At 46.3% G+C, this 17,329-nt stretch overlaps 1 protein-coding gene across 1 annotated transcript in view; it reads left to right on the forward strand.

The window, feature by feature from the left end:
- Nucleotides 1-63: 63 nt before the first annotated feature.
- The window catches only part of GRHL1 (grainyhead-like transcription factor 1), a 43,784-nt gene continuing 26,518 nt past the window's right edge, over nt 64-17,329 (forward strand). The window contains exons 1-8 of the mRNA XM_014956731.1: nt 64-125; nt 3,169-3,355; nt 6,297-6,367; nt 7,972-8,362; nt 9,162-9,238; nt 10,028-10,184; nt 10,700-10,811; nt 11,789-11,883. Coding sequence (XP_014812217.1) covers nt 79-125; nt 3,169-3,355; nt 6,297-6,367; nt 7,972-8,362; nt 9,162-9,238; nt 10,028-10,184; nt 10,700-10,811; nt 11,789-11,883 — 1,137 coding nt within the window. The 5' untranslated portion in view covers nt 64-78. The remainder of the gene's footprint in view (nt 126-3,168; nt 3,356-6,296; nt 6,368-7,971; nt 8,363-9,161; nt 9,239-10,027; nt 10,185-10,699; nt 10,812-11,788; nt 11,884-17,329) is intronic.

The raw sequence follows: 17,329 nt of genomic DNA on the forward strand, positions 1-17,329 counted from the left end.
CAGCGGCGGGCTGTCCCGTCCCGTCCCCCCCGCCCCGCCGGAGCCCAGCGCCGCTGCCCGGCGGCGGCACAGGGCCCCATGGACTTCTACGAGGCGCACCCCTCCGGAAAGGTGGATTTCGGCAGGTAAGGGGGTCGGCACGGCCCCCCCTCCCAGCCCCTTCCCCCGACGGAGGGGGGCTGCCGGCGAGCCGGGCTGCAGCTACGTCCTACTGCCGAAACCGGGGGTTTAAAAGAGCTGAAATTGAGCAAAACCTGCTGTTTTCTGTAACTTAGCGGTGTGGAGCGCCGGGGAGGCTTCTCCAGCCGGATCCCTCGCTGTCTTTAGCGGCTTGGGCTTTGCGCTTGTCCCCGAGTCAATAGGAAACGGGGTAACTCTGAGGCGATTTGAAGAACCGACCATAAAATTACTGCGTTTCGAACGATCGGTGACTCGAACTCGTTTCCTAGTGAAAGCATAGCTTTTTTTCCAAGTTTTTATTTTTTTTAATGCGCTACTTTCAAGAAGGAGGATTCTAACGCAGCAGTTCGCTGATTTCACTCTGTGATTAGGCTTTTTCCATACGTGCTTTCTGCCTCCGATGACACTTAGTAGGTGAGGCCATAGCAATTTGGGTACCTGCGCTTGGCTCTTCTGGCAGGTAGAAGCCGGCGATAGGGATCTCTCTGCTGCCTCCGCGCTGGAGGTGTGCTCTGCCCCAAAAAACAGGCGTAAAGCACCCTGCGGCCGGGCATCTCCTGACGTCTCAACTTAAATTGGCACGGTGAGGGGAGAGAAAAGGGAGGCTTTTGGATCGGTGAAGTAAGCAGGAATAATTCCTGTGATCTGAACACAGAACGTCGCGGGCTGCAGGATCATCAAAGGCAAAGAGAGAGTGTCTGCTTTTGGTAATATTCCTCTGCTTCGGTCACGTAGAAAATATAATTCAGAAATTATTGAAATTGCAGCAGGAAACTTATCTCCAGCCTTTGCTGGACGCATCTACTACTTTGCGTGCAGATCCATCTAGCAGTAATCTTGAAACCCTACACTGGAGAAAAATAAATGTTTGTCTTCTCTTATTAATATGTTCTCATTTTCCCGAAAGAAGCTGTGGTTCTGTTAAGGGATTGAGTTACTGCCAAACCCTGCGCTTCTCTTGATAATTCTGCAGATAATCCTTTCTGCGCAGCTTTTAGGGGGGTAGGCAATGTGTGTTGTGTTTAGGTGTTGCAATGACAAAGAAATCGCACAAAAAAAATTATGTAGGTTTTGTATTTGCTACACTTCTGGTTAAGTGGCTGCTTTAGTTCTCAGTCTTTTTAGCTCTCCCTTGGTTCTCTCTTTCCATGTGAGCTTTGTGATGCTGGAGGGAATCAGCTTAGTGGTCTTGTGAGTCCCAGCAAGGCTGACTTAGCCCTGCAGCTTGGTGGGGTTGGATCAAGTGAACTGCACCCAGGTTACTTCAGTTGCCTTTTGCATTACGAGTGTCTTTGGCTGGAGGATTTATGCGTTAGCTACGGATATTCAAGGTTTCTTTTGTCGCATTGTACAAGAATAGGAGCTCCCTAAAGAAAAATCCCACTTTGGGTTCTGCTGTGCAGCCTTTGATAGAAGGTGGATATCCTCGATACCGAAGGTATCTGCATCACTGTGTACACAAATACGTACGAAGACCTAAAGAAAGGGCTTGGTGCAGGAGCTTGTCTTTTTCTCTTATTGTTTGCTTTTTATCAGCTATATAATATTGGTTTATAGCCACAAAGCACTCTTACAAGTCCTGGAAACTCCCACTCGTTTTAAGTGACTTCAGCTCAGCAGAACTGTCCCATTGAAGACTCCTTGTGTAACTGATAAAGGATTGAACACGTAATTTGCAAAGTGCTTTGCAATCTTTTTGGTAGAAGGTGGTGATAAATGTAGGATACTGTTAAGCTGATTATAGTGATTAGAGGATTTCACAATTTTATATTTCACAACTTTTCGTATTTGTAGTATATTTCAGTCTCTGAATGCATCTGGGTAAATAGATGAAAATAATGTTATCCACCAGGGAAGGGGTGTGATGGTGGTAGGGAACTGCTTTTTGCAGAGTTTGGGGCTTTTAAAAAAAATATTTATTTATTTTAAACTATTACCAAATCATTAAAAAATGCCAAGTTTGGGATATTTAGGAAAATAAAAAAGCCTCACTTCTCTCCCCACCAATCTGCAGTAAACCAATGTTATGTTTGTACTGGAAGGAAAACTGTTTGTACTGGTTTAAAAGTCAGATTTAAACAATGTTCACTTGAACTGGCTTGAAAGATGAAGCATATATTTTACTCATAGAACTGAAATATATTAAGTTCTCTAAGGTGGTAGGACAGCATTTTCTATAGATTTCCCACTTTCACATGGGCAGTGGGTTCAAATAATCTTGGAGCTTGCTTGTTCTCAGCAATCTCAAAATGTTCAGAGCAAATATAATTTTTTTTTTTTGTATACTACAATTTCAAGGGAAAAACTCAGTTTTTTCCCTTTTTTTTTTTTCCCCTAGTCATCTGTTGAGGGTTTCTTAAACTAGTGTCACAAATTATTCCAGCAGTGACCAGGCAGTAAGTCTTTTGGCTTCCCTTGTCAGAAAAAATCACTGCCAAATAGATTCGAGGTCCCTCTGACAAATTTCCCTGTGTAGTCTGTAACTAATTGGCAGCTTCTAGTGATGTTCTCAGATATGCTTTGGGTGTGAAGGCACCTTCTGAAAGCTAAGTGGGAAAGAGATATTTTATTAATTCACATTTTGTAGTCTCACTTGGGAACTGGAGCGGGTTGTGACTCGGTAGTGTTACCTAGGATGTGCTAGAGGTTTTGTGGGGAGTAGACTAAGTTAAGTGCCTGTAACTTTTTCTTTCTGGATTGGATTCAGAGCATGAGCAGGTCAGTTGTGCTCTTAAACGGCTTTGCGATTTTATGTAGGCTTGTGTAATCCAGCTGAGTTTGGTCAAATTAATCCTGATTTACATTGAGCGTGAGTGAGATCAGAATTAGGTTTCTGGGCTTTTTGTGTTGACTAATCCTTGCAGTGCACTGAATCAGAGTATGAACTCTGAAACTGGGGCAGCTAATTTAGAAGAACTTTAGGAATGTTTTTCGTGTGTTCTAACAGGTGGCTTTTTTCTTTCCTCTTTTCTTTTTTCATGATTCAAGTAAAAGACCCGTGTTGGTTCTTCAGAATGACTCTCTCTACTCTCAGAGGCGTCCTTACACCAGCGAAGATGAGGCCTGGAAAACTTTTCTTGAAAATCCCCTTACAGCAGCTACCAAAGCTATGATGAGCATCAATGGTGATGAAGACAGTGCAGCTGCCCTCGGACTGCTGTATGATTACTACAAGGTAAATTGTGGGTATGCTCTGGCAGCCAGCTGAGCTCTCGTGCCACCTGTGGAAAAGGTGTCATTGGCTAGAGGATTTTACAGAAGCTATGAATAGATCACAAGGGCTTTAAACTGTGTGGGTTTTAAACGAGGAAAAAAAAAAAAATCCATGTCCCTTTTTCTGAAAATTGGGTGATGGGTCAGAAGCTTCAGTTGCACTTTGCTGTTGATTCCAGGTTTGGCAGGAGGCAATGGATTATAGAAATAGTCATGAAGAATGAAACTTTTAAGAGTATGTCTGTATCTGAATATAAATATGCATGGGGAAAGAAAATCCTCTCCTTTTGTTCATGTGATCCTGGTTCTGGTGGGATCATTGACTTCTGCTGGAGCTTTGATGTGCTACCTTAGTCTCAGCTGACACTAAGCTATAATTGCAGATTTTTGGTGGTGTGGGGGGTAGAATTGTCCACCTGAAGGAGCTGGGGCCCGCATCCCTCTGACCTTCAATGAGCTTCAGCTTCTGTAATCTGTTAATCCTTGCAAGTGTGGTTGTCTTCCTCAGTGTTCACTGTCTTCTCAGAGACAGGCACCTTCTTAGATGCTCACAGGTGAATTGGACACAGTCAAGCAGATAACCTTCTGCTTTGTGTGGGATACGTTTTACTGAGCAGGGTAGTTACCTCCAGTCATGTCCAAGTCAGTGGAGACTGACATTTCCATGCAGGAAGGTGTCCTGCTCAGCATTAGAGGCCAGTGTTATGGTGGCCTGGCTCGCTACTTGGAGATACCTGTTTTTTGTGTGCTGAGCCTGCAGGGAGGCCAGGAGACTGACTTGGCTCACGTGCCTGATATTTTGGCTGGTGTCTCTTAACAGTAGTGAGTGCAATTGCCAGCCTCGGTATCTTCTTCAAGCATGAGGAGAGGCTGCCTTATGCATACAAAATCCTTGCCTGTCCTTTTAAGAGCTGAGCGTGTCTTACATATCAAAATATTCTCGTAATGCTTAATATGGAGATTAGCACTACACACACACACACGACAAAATGCCACGAACTCGCTGATGTGGATGTTATTCAGCTACTTTTGTGGGAAAACTGGCTTTCGGATTTGTGCCTGCACTTGCTATGCTCTTGAGGGGGGAAAAAAAAAGCCCCAATGCTTTCACCAGAATGATTTTAATCCACAAAATCAATTTTGATTTCTAAACCTGTAGATTGCAGAAGGAACATTGATGTTGATCCTTCACACTTGGCAAAGCAGAAGGGATTTTTCTGTATGTTAACGTCTAATTCGGGGTTTCCTCTTATGTTTGGGTATCAGTGGGCGTACAGAAAAATCAGTGGAAGAACAGGTATTCCACGCTTGTGTGAAGCAAAGTGGTTGGAGGTTGAAAGATTTATTGAGGGCTGCTATGAAGAAATGTCTAGGCATTTCTAATACAACCCCTCTGCAATATCAAAGGCAGACAATGAGATCACATTGGTATTAAAAAAACGAACCCAACAAAAGCCAAACAACTCAAGTTTTCTTCCATTTGACTAATGGGCTACCCTGATAGCTCAACTGTTGCTAATAAGGCCTTACAGGAAAGAAATTTTTAACGAAAAGCTAGAGTTTAAGAGTGTTGGACTAGAGGCCAAGTGCAACTTGGAAGACCCTTGTTTTTCAGTGGCTAGTTAGTGTTGGCCTCCTAGCAGTCTCCAGCTACAAGTTCTCAATTTTTCCTGGTTCCCATGGAAAATCCAACAACTCTGGTGTTATTAGAGATTCCAGGTTATGTGGAAGAGCCAAGACTTGGGATTTATTTGGGGGCTCTTTAGAGAAGTATGCTGTTCACAGAGGTATGCCATCAGTCTTCAAGTTAGCAGTGAAGCAGTGGTTCCCTGCATTGCACCCAAGCTGGCAAACGCGGGCAGTGTCTGAGCAGGCTTCAGGGAAGGAAGGTGGTGGGAGTTTACTCCTCCTTACGCTGCAAAATGTTTGCTTTGCTCATTCAGGAGGCGTGTTGAAGGGTGACAGAAGTCCTGGGCACTGTTTGTGTGTTTGCTGAGGAGCTTGCGTGGACTTGCTGCGCAGTCCAGGGGACCTGAGCACCGCAGGCTTGTGCCAGCGGTGGTGAAAGCCGTTTGGGGTGCTGGCTGTGTGCTCTGGTGAGCCAAGCTGCTGCAGGTCAAAGAGTTCACCACCTTCTGGAAGCCTTGGCCTTGCAGCACAGCCAGGAAAATGGCGCACGTCTGCGTGTGAACGGGGTGGTTTGTGTGACCGGTGTTGCTGTGTGCGATGTTTTCAGGGCAAATCCTCTCCGTGGCATAAAATACAAGGAGCAGGATCGAGCTGTCTTAAATCCTTTGCTTTATAAAAGATTTAATACAGTTTGGCCCTATGTGTGGTACATAGCCATGCATAAAAATGAGCGGGAGCATCTCATCACATTTACTGGACCTGGTCCTTCCCGAATTCCCTGGTCTCTGAGGAGAAAGGACAGCCTCGGGTGGTTTTTGAGGAAGTAGCCTAGAGAGCCTGTGTTCTTTGTCAAGGGGCTGTGGAGCCTTGAGCTCATCCAGCAAGCTGAACTCTGCCAGCCTGCAGAGATGAAAACCTGCACCACCGGCACAAACTGTGGGGGTTCTCCTCCTGGTCCTGCTCACCTCGGTGCTGGTGCCCCAGCCAGGGGTGGGTGATTTTCTGCACTGGTTTTCCCACCCCCTGATGCTCACAGGAGGCCAGGGCTGGCACAGTTGGCTGGGTCGGCTGCTGGGGGATCTGCAGGACATGGCCTGGGGCAGGCCTAGCATCCCAAAGCTGTGCGAACATTGGTGAGGCTGTAAAGCTGATAATGACTGGTATCAGAGAGCAGTGCTTTCTTAATTTGCCTAAATGGTTATGTTTTGAGGAGATGATTTTTTTTTTTTGTACGAGAGGAAGAATGCAATTATAGTATGCCTTGCATTTCCCAGGTTCCAAGGGAGAGGAGATCTTCTACAGCTAAACCAGAGGTAGAACATCCTGATCAAGATCATAGCAAAAGGTATTAGTTTTTACAATTATAGTATGCCTTGCATTTCCCAGGTTCCAAGGGAGAGGAGATCTTCTACAGCTAAACCAGAGGTAGAACATCCTGATCAAGATCATAGCAAAAGGTATTAGTTTTTATTATTGTCTGTCTGCTTATCTCCCTTCCCTCCTAGACCACCAAAGCTGCTGATGGAAAGTAACTCGCTGTACTGCAGTGTTGTGTGGGAAGAGAGAAATTGTCTGCTTTTACTGTGGGCCCCAAATTCCTGTCCTGCCTCAGGCACAGGACAGGGATTGGACCGTGATGTGGAGAGCTGAGGCCCAAACTGCTTGTCACCATCCACCTGCTTTCTGCGTGCTGGTGTCATGCAGTTGGTGTAGCAAAAGCTGCTCTCTTTAACAGTAGTCACAGCCTGGTAGCACAGGCACCCCCAGGCTGCAGAGGTGACTGGTGACCCTTTTAATTTTGCGTGCAGTTGCCTCAGTTGCTCACTGCTGATTTTGTTCTTGGGCACCAGCATCACTGCTTCTTTGTGCATGGGCTGATAGGGAAGGACTTCAAAGTGCTTCTGATTTAGTTTTTGGTTTGTATTGTTTGTGGAGTTCTTTAGTATCCTCTAGAATTTCTTCCTTTCTTCCTCTTCCTGCCCTCCCCCCCTTGTGCCTCCCAAGCAGAAGATGATACTGATTAAATAAATATTACAAATGTGAGGTTCATTCAAGCCAGGCTTCCACTCCTACCATCCTCTTCCTTTGGATGGACTTGAGGTGGCATTTTGTGGTCTGGCTGAGCCTATTGAACGACTTCTTGTTGAGAAGAGCAGGCTGGTTCCCAGCCATGTGTTACCACTGCTCCTCTTGTACCAGCTCTGGTCTTCCACTGACCCATAACCTAGCAGGACAAAAAAAAAAAAGTGGCTAGTTTTTTGCCAGTGGAACAAGCTGAACTGGCTCACCAAGGGGATGGGGTAGCATCAGAATTGGTGCAAAGGAGAGGGCAGGACCACATTGTGGGGAGGGAGAAAGGGAGGGCTGGCTGACTTAGTGGCTACTGGCTATGAGGTCAGCTCAGCCACAGAGCTCAGTGTTGTCCTGGCAGAAATGAGTGTGGTGGGGTGGGGAGTGGGGAGTTGCGCAAACCTCTCCTGGGAGTCTCGGTGCGGATTTTCTCTGGGTTTTGTGCATGAAAGAGGGGTGTAATTAGTGCTTCCCGGGTGGCATGCAATCCGAGGGCAGAGGAGCAGCTACCTTGCTGTCGGTCCTCCTCCATCTGCCAAAGAGCAGTTTTATGGAGCCTGCGTGTGCAGATGCCTGGTGGGAAGGGCATCAAAGTGCTTAGGTTTGGACCACTGTTTTCCAAGCAGTGAGGATCTGGGCTGTGAACCCTCACCCTTTGCTCCAGGGTAATTCACCTCCAAGGTGGGGTTGTTAGTGAGTGAGGGATTTTTTGAATGAGTTTCTCCGTTTTTCGGGTTAGGATTGAGCTGTTTTGCACAAGCAGGAGAGTTGGTACCAGCTGTCCTTGTCCAAAAGGCTGAGAAGTATTTGTAGCTCTTGTTTAATGAGAAAATGAGCTGTATAATTTATGCATGATTTTTTTTTCTTTGCCCTTTAAAGGAACAGCATCCCAAATGTGACAGAACAGTCGCTCATTTCTGCTGGAGAAAACAGAGTCCAGGTTCTGAAAAATGTACCTTTCAATATTGTCCTTCCACACACACCCCAGATGGGAATGGACAAGAGAGGCCACCTCACAACCCCTGACACAACAGTCACTGTTTCAATTGCCACGATGCCCACGCATTCCATCAAAACAGAGACGCAGCCCCATGGCTTTGCAGTGGGCATCCCACCAAGCGTCTACCACCCTGAGCCCCCCGAGCGGGTGGTGGTCTTCGACAGGAACCTCAATCCTGACCAGTTCAGTTCCAACGCCCAGCCTCAGAACTCCCAGAGGCGAACACCAGACTCCACCTTCTCAGAGACTTTCAAGGAGGGCGTGCAAGAGGTACCACGAGAGGCGGTCGGTGTGTGCATGTGTGCGTGTCGTGATCTGGATGGAGAGATCCAGTTTCATCTTCGATTGTTCTTGTTATGTGAGCCAGAAATCTGTCCAGTGATTCAGGAATAGAAGGCTTTCCCAGAAAAGTGCATAAGCATAACTTAGTAAATAAAACCTTCACAACATGAAATCATTTATCAAAAGCAAATGACTAACCTTACTAGTGACAGAGCCCTTGGCTTGTGGAGTGTGGAAATAGTTATCTTGATCCACAGCACCGGGCCAGGTTTTGCAAGAGTTCAGCACTCGGCGGTGCCTCAGCAGGTACCGAAGTGAAGTGAGTGTGTCTCTAAGCTTCCTTACCGCCAGTTTCTAGGTGTGGTGTGTGTCAGTGGAAAACAGTTGGTTTATTTAGGAGCCTTGAGTGGAAGCCTAAACCTGGATGAAAATCCGTGGTTTTTGTTTTATGGTACCAACTGAAAATAACATTGTAACCGTGTTTTGATTTTTAAGCCAGATCTCAACGACCTGTGTAGCTATGCCCTTTCTCTGAGATTTGGGAAAGCTTTAAAATGTCACCTAACTGACTCAGAAGGCTTGTGAGATGATGTACTTAGTTGACACCCAAAAGTTTTGGATTAAAACCTTGCTCAAGTGTCCTGTTGGTACAGACCAAAAATCAGTTGTTATCTGATGATCAGTTTGCCTGCCAGAAGTTCTGTGGTAATGAATATCTGTTTCATCTCGACTTTTCTTGTTGCTGCTCTGTTAATTGTTGTGTTGTTTTGTTTTGTGTCTACCCCAGGTTTTCTTTCCTACTGAACTGAATCTCCGGATGGCCAACATGAATTCAGAAGATTATGTTTTTGACAGCATTTCTGGGTAATGCTTTAAGACCCCTGTGTGTATCCTCCTGTTCTCTTACAGTTTCCACAGCAAGCGGTACTTCTGCGCCAAGTCTCTGTTGGGCACCAGGGGGGCTGTGGGTCTCAAAACCACATCAGTGTCTGCTCTCTTGAATTTCACAGTTGAAAATCCTACCTGTATCTTTAAGGAAAAATGCTTCAAGGAAAACTACCTGCAGGGTTGGAAATACCACCCAGTTTCAGTTGCTCTCCTTGTACCAACTGCCTGTCCCATGGGAAAATGCAGTGCTGTCAGCCCTGCAGTGGCCTCAGAGTTGGCTTCCAGCTGGGTCCCTCTCCCTGGCTCCCCTTTTTCTCTCCCTGCTGAAAATCCACAGCAGAAATAGGAAGCATGAAACTCTTCTGAACTCCTAGGGAGGGGAATAACCTAGTTGTTTGGTTAGTTGAAGTTGACCAAGAGGGAAGAGGAGAAGACCGTGGCCGCTGAATGGCTTATTAGCTTGTGAATTTAATTTAATTGCTAATAGATACTACTTTTCTATTCCATGAGAGCAGTCTGAATAGGGAGCTTCCAGTCTTGCCTGATGATGTGTCTTGGGATTTAGCTTGCCAAGAATTTCTCTTAAATGTTCATTCATGGAGGAAATGGTTGAAAAAGGGGCTCATCCTGTTTTCCAACTTCCTTGCCTGTTGATGGCTTAGTGAGTCAACTAACGACTTTGGAATTTCTCCAAATTAAATGTGGAACATTTAATCGGCTTTCCAGGAAAATGCCTTAGCAATCACTGCCCTCTTCGCTCTGTAGGAATAACTTTGAGTACACCCTGGAAGCCTCCAAGTCCCTCCGACAGAAGCCTGGGGACAGCACGATGACTTACCTGAATAAAGGTCAATTTTACCCAATCACGCTGAAAGAAGTCAGCAGCAGTGAAGGAATCCATCACCCCATCAGTAAAGTCCGAGTGAGTGGCGGCTCTTGTGGTTTCTTGGGAAAGAGGGTGTGTGCAAGATCAGTCTTAAACTCTCGCAAAGTGCAGTAATCTAAACCCGAGCATCAGCACTGAGGCCAGCTTACTCGCGCTCTTACGTCAGTGTTCGTTCCTTTGCTGTCCACCTACTTCCAGACCAACCCATCCTGGCTCAGTCTGTTAAGAAGCGGTGTCAGCACTTGTGTAAAGGTGATGCAACACCTGGAATGAGATCCTTGAACTCCAGTTAGGAGAGCAGTTCTGCTCATCTCTGTTTATGACCCAGAAAGCGCCGCTGTCTGCCTTCCTGTTTGGCAGCGGCGTCCAGGTGTGCTGCCGTGCGTCAGGTTGGAAAGCCTAAAGCGGAAAACCTGATACCAACGACAACTTCCAAAACAAATGTACTCCCTGGCCTTTTCTTTCTCATGTTTGCATTTTGGGTTTTTTGTGTTTTGTTTCTTTCTTTTTTTTTTTAAAAAAAATCTTACCTCCTCCCCCTGTTCTTTCAGAGTGTCATCATGGTTGTGTTTGCTGAAGACAAAACAAGGGAAGATCAGCTCAGGCACTGGAAATACTGGCACTCAAGACAGCACACAGCCAAACAAAGATGCATTGACATAGGTAAGGAACACTGTCATTGCTGATGTCAAACTCCAAAACTAATTCCTTGGCAAGGTTTGGCTTTCTGCTAAAGCTTTGTTGTTTTAAGGAACCTTTGGATCATGCTCTCTACTGTCCTCAGCTTTGCTGAAAAGCCCAGAGAGAGCTTTTCGTTGTGTGGAGCTAATGTTGTAGTTTTTATAATTCCTTAAAGAGGCTGATTTTTGGAGGATTTTAGTTGATGAGCAGGCTGAGTATGGGGTTTTGCATTGGAAGATCTTAACACCCACCTCCAAACTACAGTTGCTTTGGCAGATCCTGGTGCTTGTAACTAAATCACAGCTTATACACTCTGGCTGTCCTAAATACTGTGTTTCTTCAAAGCACAAGATCCTTGTAGAAATACCTCAACGCTAATGATCCTCCTTCCCGCAGCTTCTCTCATAACTGGTCTTTGGTACACGTAAAAAAAGAAAACACTGCAAATTTCCACTTGCCTCCAGACAACGCTGGGGCTGGCTGGCTTCCAGCCTTCTCTGGCTGAAGGCTGGGTTGTACTCCTCATCCCTTCCTTCTGTGAATAAAAGCAGGGATTAATCACTTGGCACTTAAAGCAGACGCGCATGCAAATCTTTGTTTGTTATTGAAGGAGTTTTATTGAGAGCTTATGCCCCTGCTGTATGGGGTAGAGTTTCCTGCACATAGCAGGCTATGGCACAGGACATGTGATAGTTGGGATATCTGCCTTTCTCACTGGAGTTTCTAGCTTGGAATTTCTGCTGAGTCCTTTTTTCTCCTTCCTCCTGTTTGTTGGGTTTGTTTTCTTTTGATTTTGTACCAGAACCATTTCCAACCTTTTTAGTGATCCATTTTTTAAATACAGTTCAGCTTCCTTTGCCTCCAAGGGGTTGCTGAGGAGTTGCAGTTTCTGGCTGCTTTGTGTGATTAAGGACTCTAGATGGTATCGACTCTTCCTCATGCGTCCTTCTTTCTAACAGCTGACTACAAGGAGAGCTTCAACACCATCAGTAACATCGAGGAGATTGCGTACAACGCCATATCCTTCACTTGGGACATCAATGAGGAAGCAAAGGTATGTGACCATGATTATATTTCCTGTCCTTTTAGCAGATTCGGGCACTGGGGGAGGGGAAGGGTGTGTGGCCTACCTGGTGATTAGCATGTAACAAGTTTGTTTACGCTCTTACATTAGGCAAAACCTTCTGGCTATTTCTTAATAGGGTTTGAATGTGCAACTGAGGAGAGCTTTGCAACTGCTTTAAGGTTCTTGGCAGAACCGTCTACCTGACAGACAAGTACTGACAAAAGGAAGCGCCGAGCATTTCCAGAGCAGATGAAGTGGCACGGGAGGTGTGATGGAGCACAGCTGGGCTTGGCAGGGAGCACAGCTGGTGGAGGAACCCTGCGGGAGGCGAGGGGCAGCTTCTGAGGGAGATAAGGCTGTGGCAATGGGCTTGCCTTCAGCAGAAGAGGGAGTAGCTTCTGCCATTGAGCTCCAAAGCACATGTTGCTGAAACCGCAGATCCTAACGCCCGGTGACCTATTTCTAGTTAGAGTACCCTCCTAGTGAACTCTGGCTTGATCTTTTTTCAAAACTGTGGACACTCTGGTAGGTGTGTAAGTACAGGCAGCTTCCCTAGCTAATAGTTGAGTGTAGCTGTTTGAGGCCACTCCAGATTTTGAAAAAGGCCCGTGCATCTTCTGGGTGCCAGGACAGCAGGTCAGAGACTGAAGTAGCCTCTGTTCCAAAGGCATTTGCTGGAGTCAAAGTGCACAAGACTTCTTTGGAGAGTTTTGTTACTTCCTGGGTTTTTGTTAAAAATTGGGAAAGTTTTCCTTTGGAGGCTGGCTGTTCCCTTGCTAGTGCATCATATGCCAGTCACCAGCATCGTGGAGAAAGCTAGTGGTGGCTGCAGAGTACTATGTCCAGGAAGTGCCTTAGCTTGGGGGACATAAGAGCTCTCAACAGAGAATGCAGAGGTCGTTCTCTGGAGCCATGTGTGCGACTGTGCTCTGCAGAAGGGACAAGGGATGGTGTCACTGCACAGAGCTCACTGTTACGATTTGCTTTGCTCCACAGCACAAAAGCTTTGGAGAAAAGAGAGAGGGAGGGGGCTGCTGTTGGGTTTCAGCTCTGTGGGAGAAGTTTGGGATGTTTGGCAGGCAGCAGTGAGGAGCTGTGTGCTGCTGATGAGAGAAAGTTCTGCCTTGGAGAATGTATGACATTTACTTTTGAGGCTGGCGTTGGGTGCCTGGCTTCCCTCTTCACCAGATTTGGTGTCAGTTGAGTGGCGAGGCACGGCAGGGAGGAGGCTAAAAGGCTGATGTGATTTTTTTTGAAGCATGAAGTACTTTGCTTTGTGAACAAATATATGAAGCTTCAGAAGGGCTGTCGAAAAGAGGCAATAAGTATTCCCCAAGTGGTATCCTGCTGCCATAGCCAGTCTAACATGGTCCTGTTCAAGGAACTCTGTTAACCTGTGTCTCTGAGGTACTTGTGAGCTTAGGATTTGCACACAAGGATGGATCATGCAGACGGAGGGATGATTTGGGGTCCCCAAGGAGTTGGAAGCACTTTGCAGCTTTGCAGCTGCCTCTCTGCTGGCTGAGCCATCCTACAGCAGTAGGGATGTGCCACTAACCTGGGAGCAGGGCTTAGAGCTGGTGTTGCACATGGCTGCCCCGAGGAAAGCCATGCTTTCCCACCAGGTGACAGAAGCAGGAGGTTATTGCCCAGGTGCTCTACAGACCCCTGGATGAGTAGTTTGAGCCTGCAGTGAAATTGACAATAGCAGCTTGAAAAGGTCTAAGGACCCTGAAGGTGATATTTCAGTTCAGAGCTGAACTTCATGGGATGAGGTGGTCCAGGGACGTGTGGCCTAGACTGGTTTTACAGCTACATAGGCAAATTTACCTCCAGGTTCACGCTTTTAGTGTGTGAGATCCATATATTTTGAGTATTGGTCTGCGTGAGCCTGCAGAGAGGACTTTTTCATATCAAGAGTGCAAGTCTTGGATCCTGGGATCAGAATCATACAAAGACAAAAGTATTCTGAACTAAAAAACTGGCATTTTTAGCAAGCGTTCTGTATGTTTAAGAGCCTATTTAACTGTATTTTTTTAAACCTGAGTGGATATGTTTTGTCAGTGGTCTGATTTCTCTCCAGTGGAGCTGCAGTTCTTTCTCAACTCCTGTGATCTTATCAGGAGATGCCTGAGCCAATTTCAACAATTTTTATTGCATGGTTCATTTACCTTGTATGCTCTCATGCTCTCTTTCATTTTCTTTTTTTTTTTTTTTTCCCCTCCTCCTCCCAGAGTAGTCTTGAAGTACATGAAGAGAGATGAGTTTCTGATGCTGCAGAAAGTCCTCCACAGTAATAAATAGTGTCTTACGCTTAATAACAGCAGCAGTGTTGTATAGATGATATGTTTAACCCGCTAGCAAGCCTTGTTTATTAGAAACTTACTTCCTGAGCCCTGGAGTTACCTGGACCAGAGCCGAATGATTCTTCTGGGGTTGCTGCTTCTCCCATTCTCCTCTTGCTCACAGTTTGCTGTGGGAATGATTTGGTCCTATGCAGTGGGGTCAAACAGGAGGTGTTTTACTCATTTAGTTACCCAAGGGTCTGGACATCTGACACATTTAAGGGAGAAATACTGTGTTATCACAAGAAGCTGGCAGCTCTGGGACCAGATACTTGCCCTTTTTGTGCAAGTTCTTGCTGTGGAGCCGTACAGGAACATTGGACCTCTGCTACTTTGTCCATGCAGGAGTGTCATCTGCCTGAGAGAGTGTTTTCTTTGCAGGGCCCTTGGAGCACTTTGAAAATTTTGTAAAATACAGCTCCCTGGTGAAGAAACACTGTTTTCAGGTGATACGTGTCACGTGCTCACTCTGTAGCAAGGAAAACGTGGATTTTGCAGCTGCAGAGTTGCAGAATGGAAAGGATGTTTGAGATGCCCTCAGCAACCAGTATTTCCCAGTTGTGTTGAGCTGATGGCAACTCCAGGGCTTTAGACACTGGATGCAGCAGGCAGGTCTGGCTCTGCATGAGTGGAGGTGTCACACAGCTGGCTGTGTTGGTGTGCTGTTTGTGAGCCCATCTGTGTAGAAACTAGGAGTATTCCATGCATGACAGATGCCTCCCACTCTGGGACCAGACTGTGTCCATGGGTTTTGCAGCAAATGCTGTGTGCTTCTTTCTGGCAGCTCCTCTCTGCCCTCTTCTGTTGCTTTGGGACATCACAGGAGCTGCCTGAAGTGGTCACTCTGGAAAAATTAGGTGTTCTCTGAGCCTGTTCAAGCCAGAAACAGACCCAGGATCCAAAGCTTCCTTGCTCTGAGACAGTGAAGAGAGCCGAGGGTGGGGAGGAAAAGACGGACTGTCCTGAAGTGATGCTCCTGAGACTGGAAGGAGAGCAAGGACAGGGTAGAAGGATTGACAGGAGACACTGAGGAATAGGGAAGTGGTGATTCTGATGGGCTTCCAGGTGTGTCTGTGTTAGAGGTGCCACCTCACAGATCAGAGGAGGGGAAGAATTGAATGAGGAGGCAATCATGCTTTGTGAGGAGCAAGAGGGAGATGGTGAACTGGGAAATTAGTTGATAAACTAGTGAGTTGTTGAATTGGATATTTAGGAAAGCCAGTGCACCTACTCAGAAGCCATCCTGGTTGGGTGGAAGCGTGGTCTGATGAGTCTGACAAAGATGTGTAGCTGATACTCGCTTGCATGCAACAGGTAATGCTGGAGTTACCCTGAGGCTTGTGGAGACTTCAAACAGTTTCCCACCCTGTCCTGCACGTCTGCAGTGTTGGGCAGACAGTCAAGGTGGGGTTCTTCTGCAAACAGCTTTTAGATGTCTGAACGCAAGCTCGTCATCTTTCGCTTCTATGACTTCATTAGGGATGGGGTGTCTAGAGCTGGGATGGAGCTTGCTCTGGAGGTGCTTGCCCTCCTTGTGACTGAGCAGGCGTGGCCATTTTTAAAATCATGATTTTGAAGGTAGGGAGGAGGAATCTTGTCCTTGCAGGCCTTTTTATGTGTTTGATCTCCATGTGTCAATTGGGAGAAGCTTTTGTAGGTTCAGGTCATGAGGTTTTGGGGCTGGGAACCATCTCTTCCTGGGTCTGTACAGCATGTCTGCTTCTCCTTCTCTTGGTTGATACCCATTGGTCTTCTAATGAAAATTGCCACTATGTACATGGTCAAATGCACATTACTTCTGAGTGTTTCCTGCTACTCTATTCATAGTGTTGGCCGTTGTCCTGTTACCTGGTGTGTTACCCGTTAGGCTGTGAAGCAAATTCTCTATCCCTTAACTCTGGCCTGGGGACATGGCCTGCTCTCAGGTCAGTGGCAGTTGAACAATCTGGACAGATCGGTTTCTCCAGGGTCAACTGGCTTTGCTGGATCCCGCTTTGCTCAAATCCCGTCTGAGCTCCTGCCTGGTAGAGCAGGAGGGTTGAGGCCTCATGTTCCAGCAGGGCGAGTTGTTGTCTTCATGGTGATCGCAAGACCCTCTTTTGCCCCATTTTTGTAGTCCTAACAGTGCAAGGGCAGTGCTGTTGGCTGGGGCACCCCTTCCATGCTTGCCTGTGGGTCCCTTCTGAAATGTAGCGTTGCTCCCACCAGCTCCCAGAGAAGGGCCCCCGTGGAGGTCTTCTGTCTGGCTTGCTTTAGGCTGGATGGTGGGACTGTAGCCAAAAATGATGTCACTGCACATTAAGGGCTCTATTGTCCTCCCACTCCTTCCCTCCAAAAAAATAATACAAAAAAAAAAAGGCATTGTAAGCCAGATGCTGTGTGAAAGAAGCCTTTCTACTAAAAAGGGATACATAGAAACAGGGCATTTAGAGCTGGAGGACATAGTGGTGGAGCTTTTTGCTGTCTTTCCACTGAAGGGAAAGGTGCTGTGATAGCTCTTGAATGACACCCTCAAAAACAGAGTAATGAATATTGCTGCTTTTTTTTTTTTTTCCCAAAAAAAGTGGAACAGTCCTGTATTAAAGTAATTTGAAGCTAATTTGGGTTGGCCTTGTGAAATAGCAGATTGGGCAACAAGGGTGGTCTTCTAGCAGATCCTCATGTGTGTTGACTGCAGTTTTCGGGCAGAATTCTTTGTTCAGTTGAGCTCAATTTTTGGAGAGGGTGGATCTCTTGCATCAACTTGAAGTAAGGCTGGGGTGTACACCACTGATTTATTTTAAGAGTCTATTCTAGCATAATCCTCAGTTGGTGTTCCTTCACTGTAGGAAGAATTTCAACTTTTCTGATTGATGAATATTGCATGCGTTTATATGGATGCCATTGTAATGAAACAGCAGTCATATGCCTCATTAAAGAAGGTGTTACCACCTTGAGCAGCATTGAGGAGGTACAGGTTTGGCTAGTTGGAAATGAAACTATGAAATGTGATGAGTCAAACATACTTTAAGGAAAGAGATTGGTTTGAAGCCAAGGCTGCAGACCACAAGTACTTTGAGGCACAAATACATACAGCCTTTAGAGCAGGG

Source organism: Calidris pugnax, unplaced genomic scaffold (assembly GCF_001431845.1).
Source record: "Calidris pugnax isolate Ruff unplaced genomic scaffold, ASM143184v1 scaffold171, whole genome shotgun sequence".
NCBI classification, from domain to species: domain Eukaryota; kingdom Metazoa; phylum Chordata; class Aves; order Charadriiformes; family Scolopacidae; genus Calidris; species Calidris pugnax.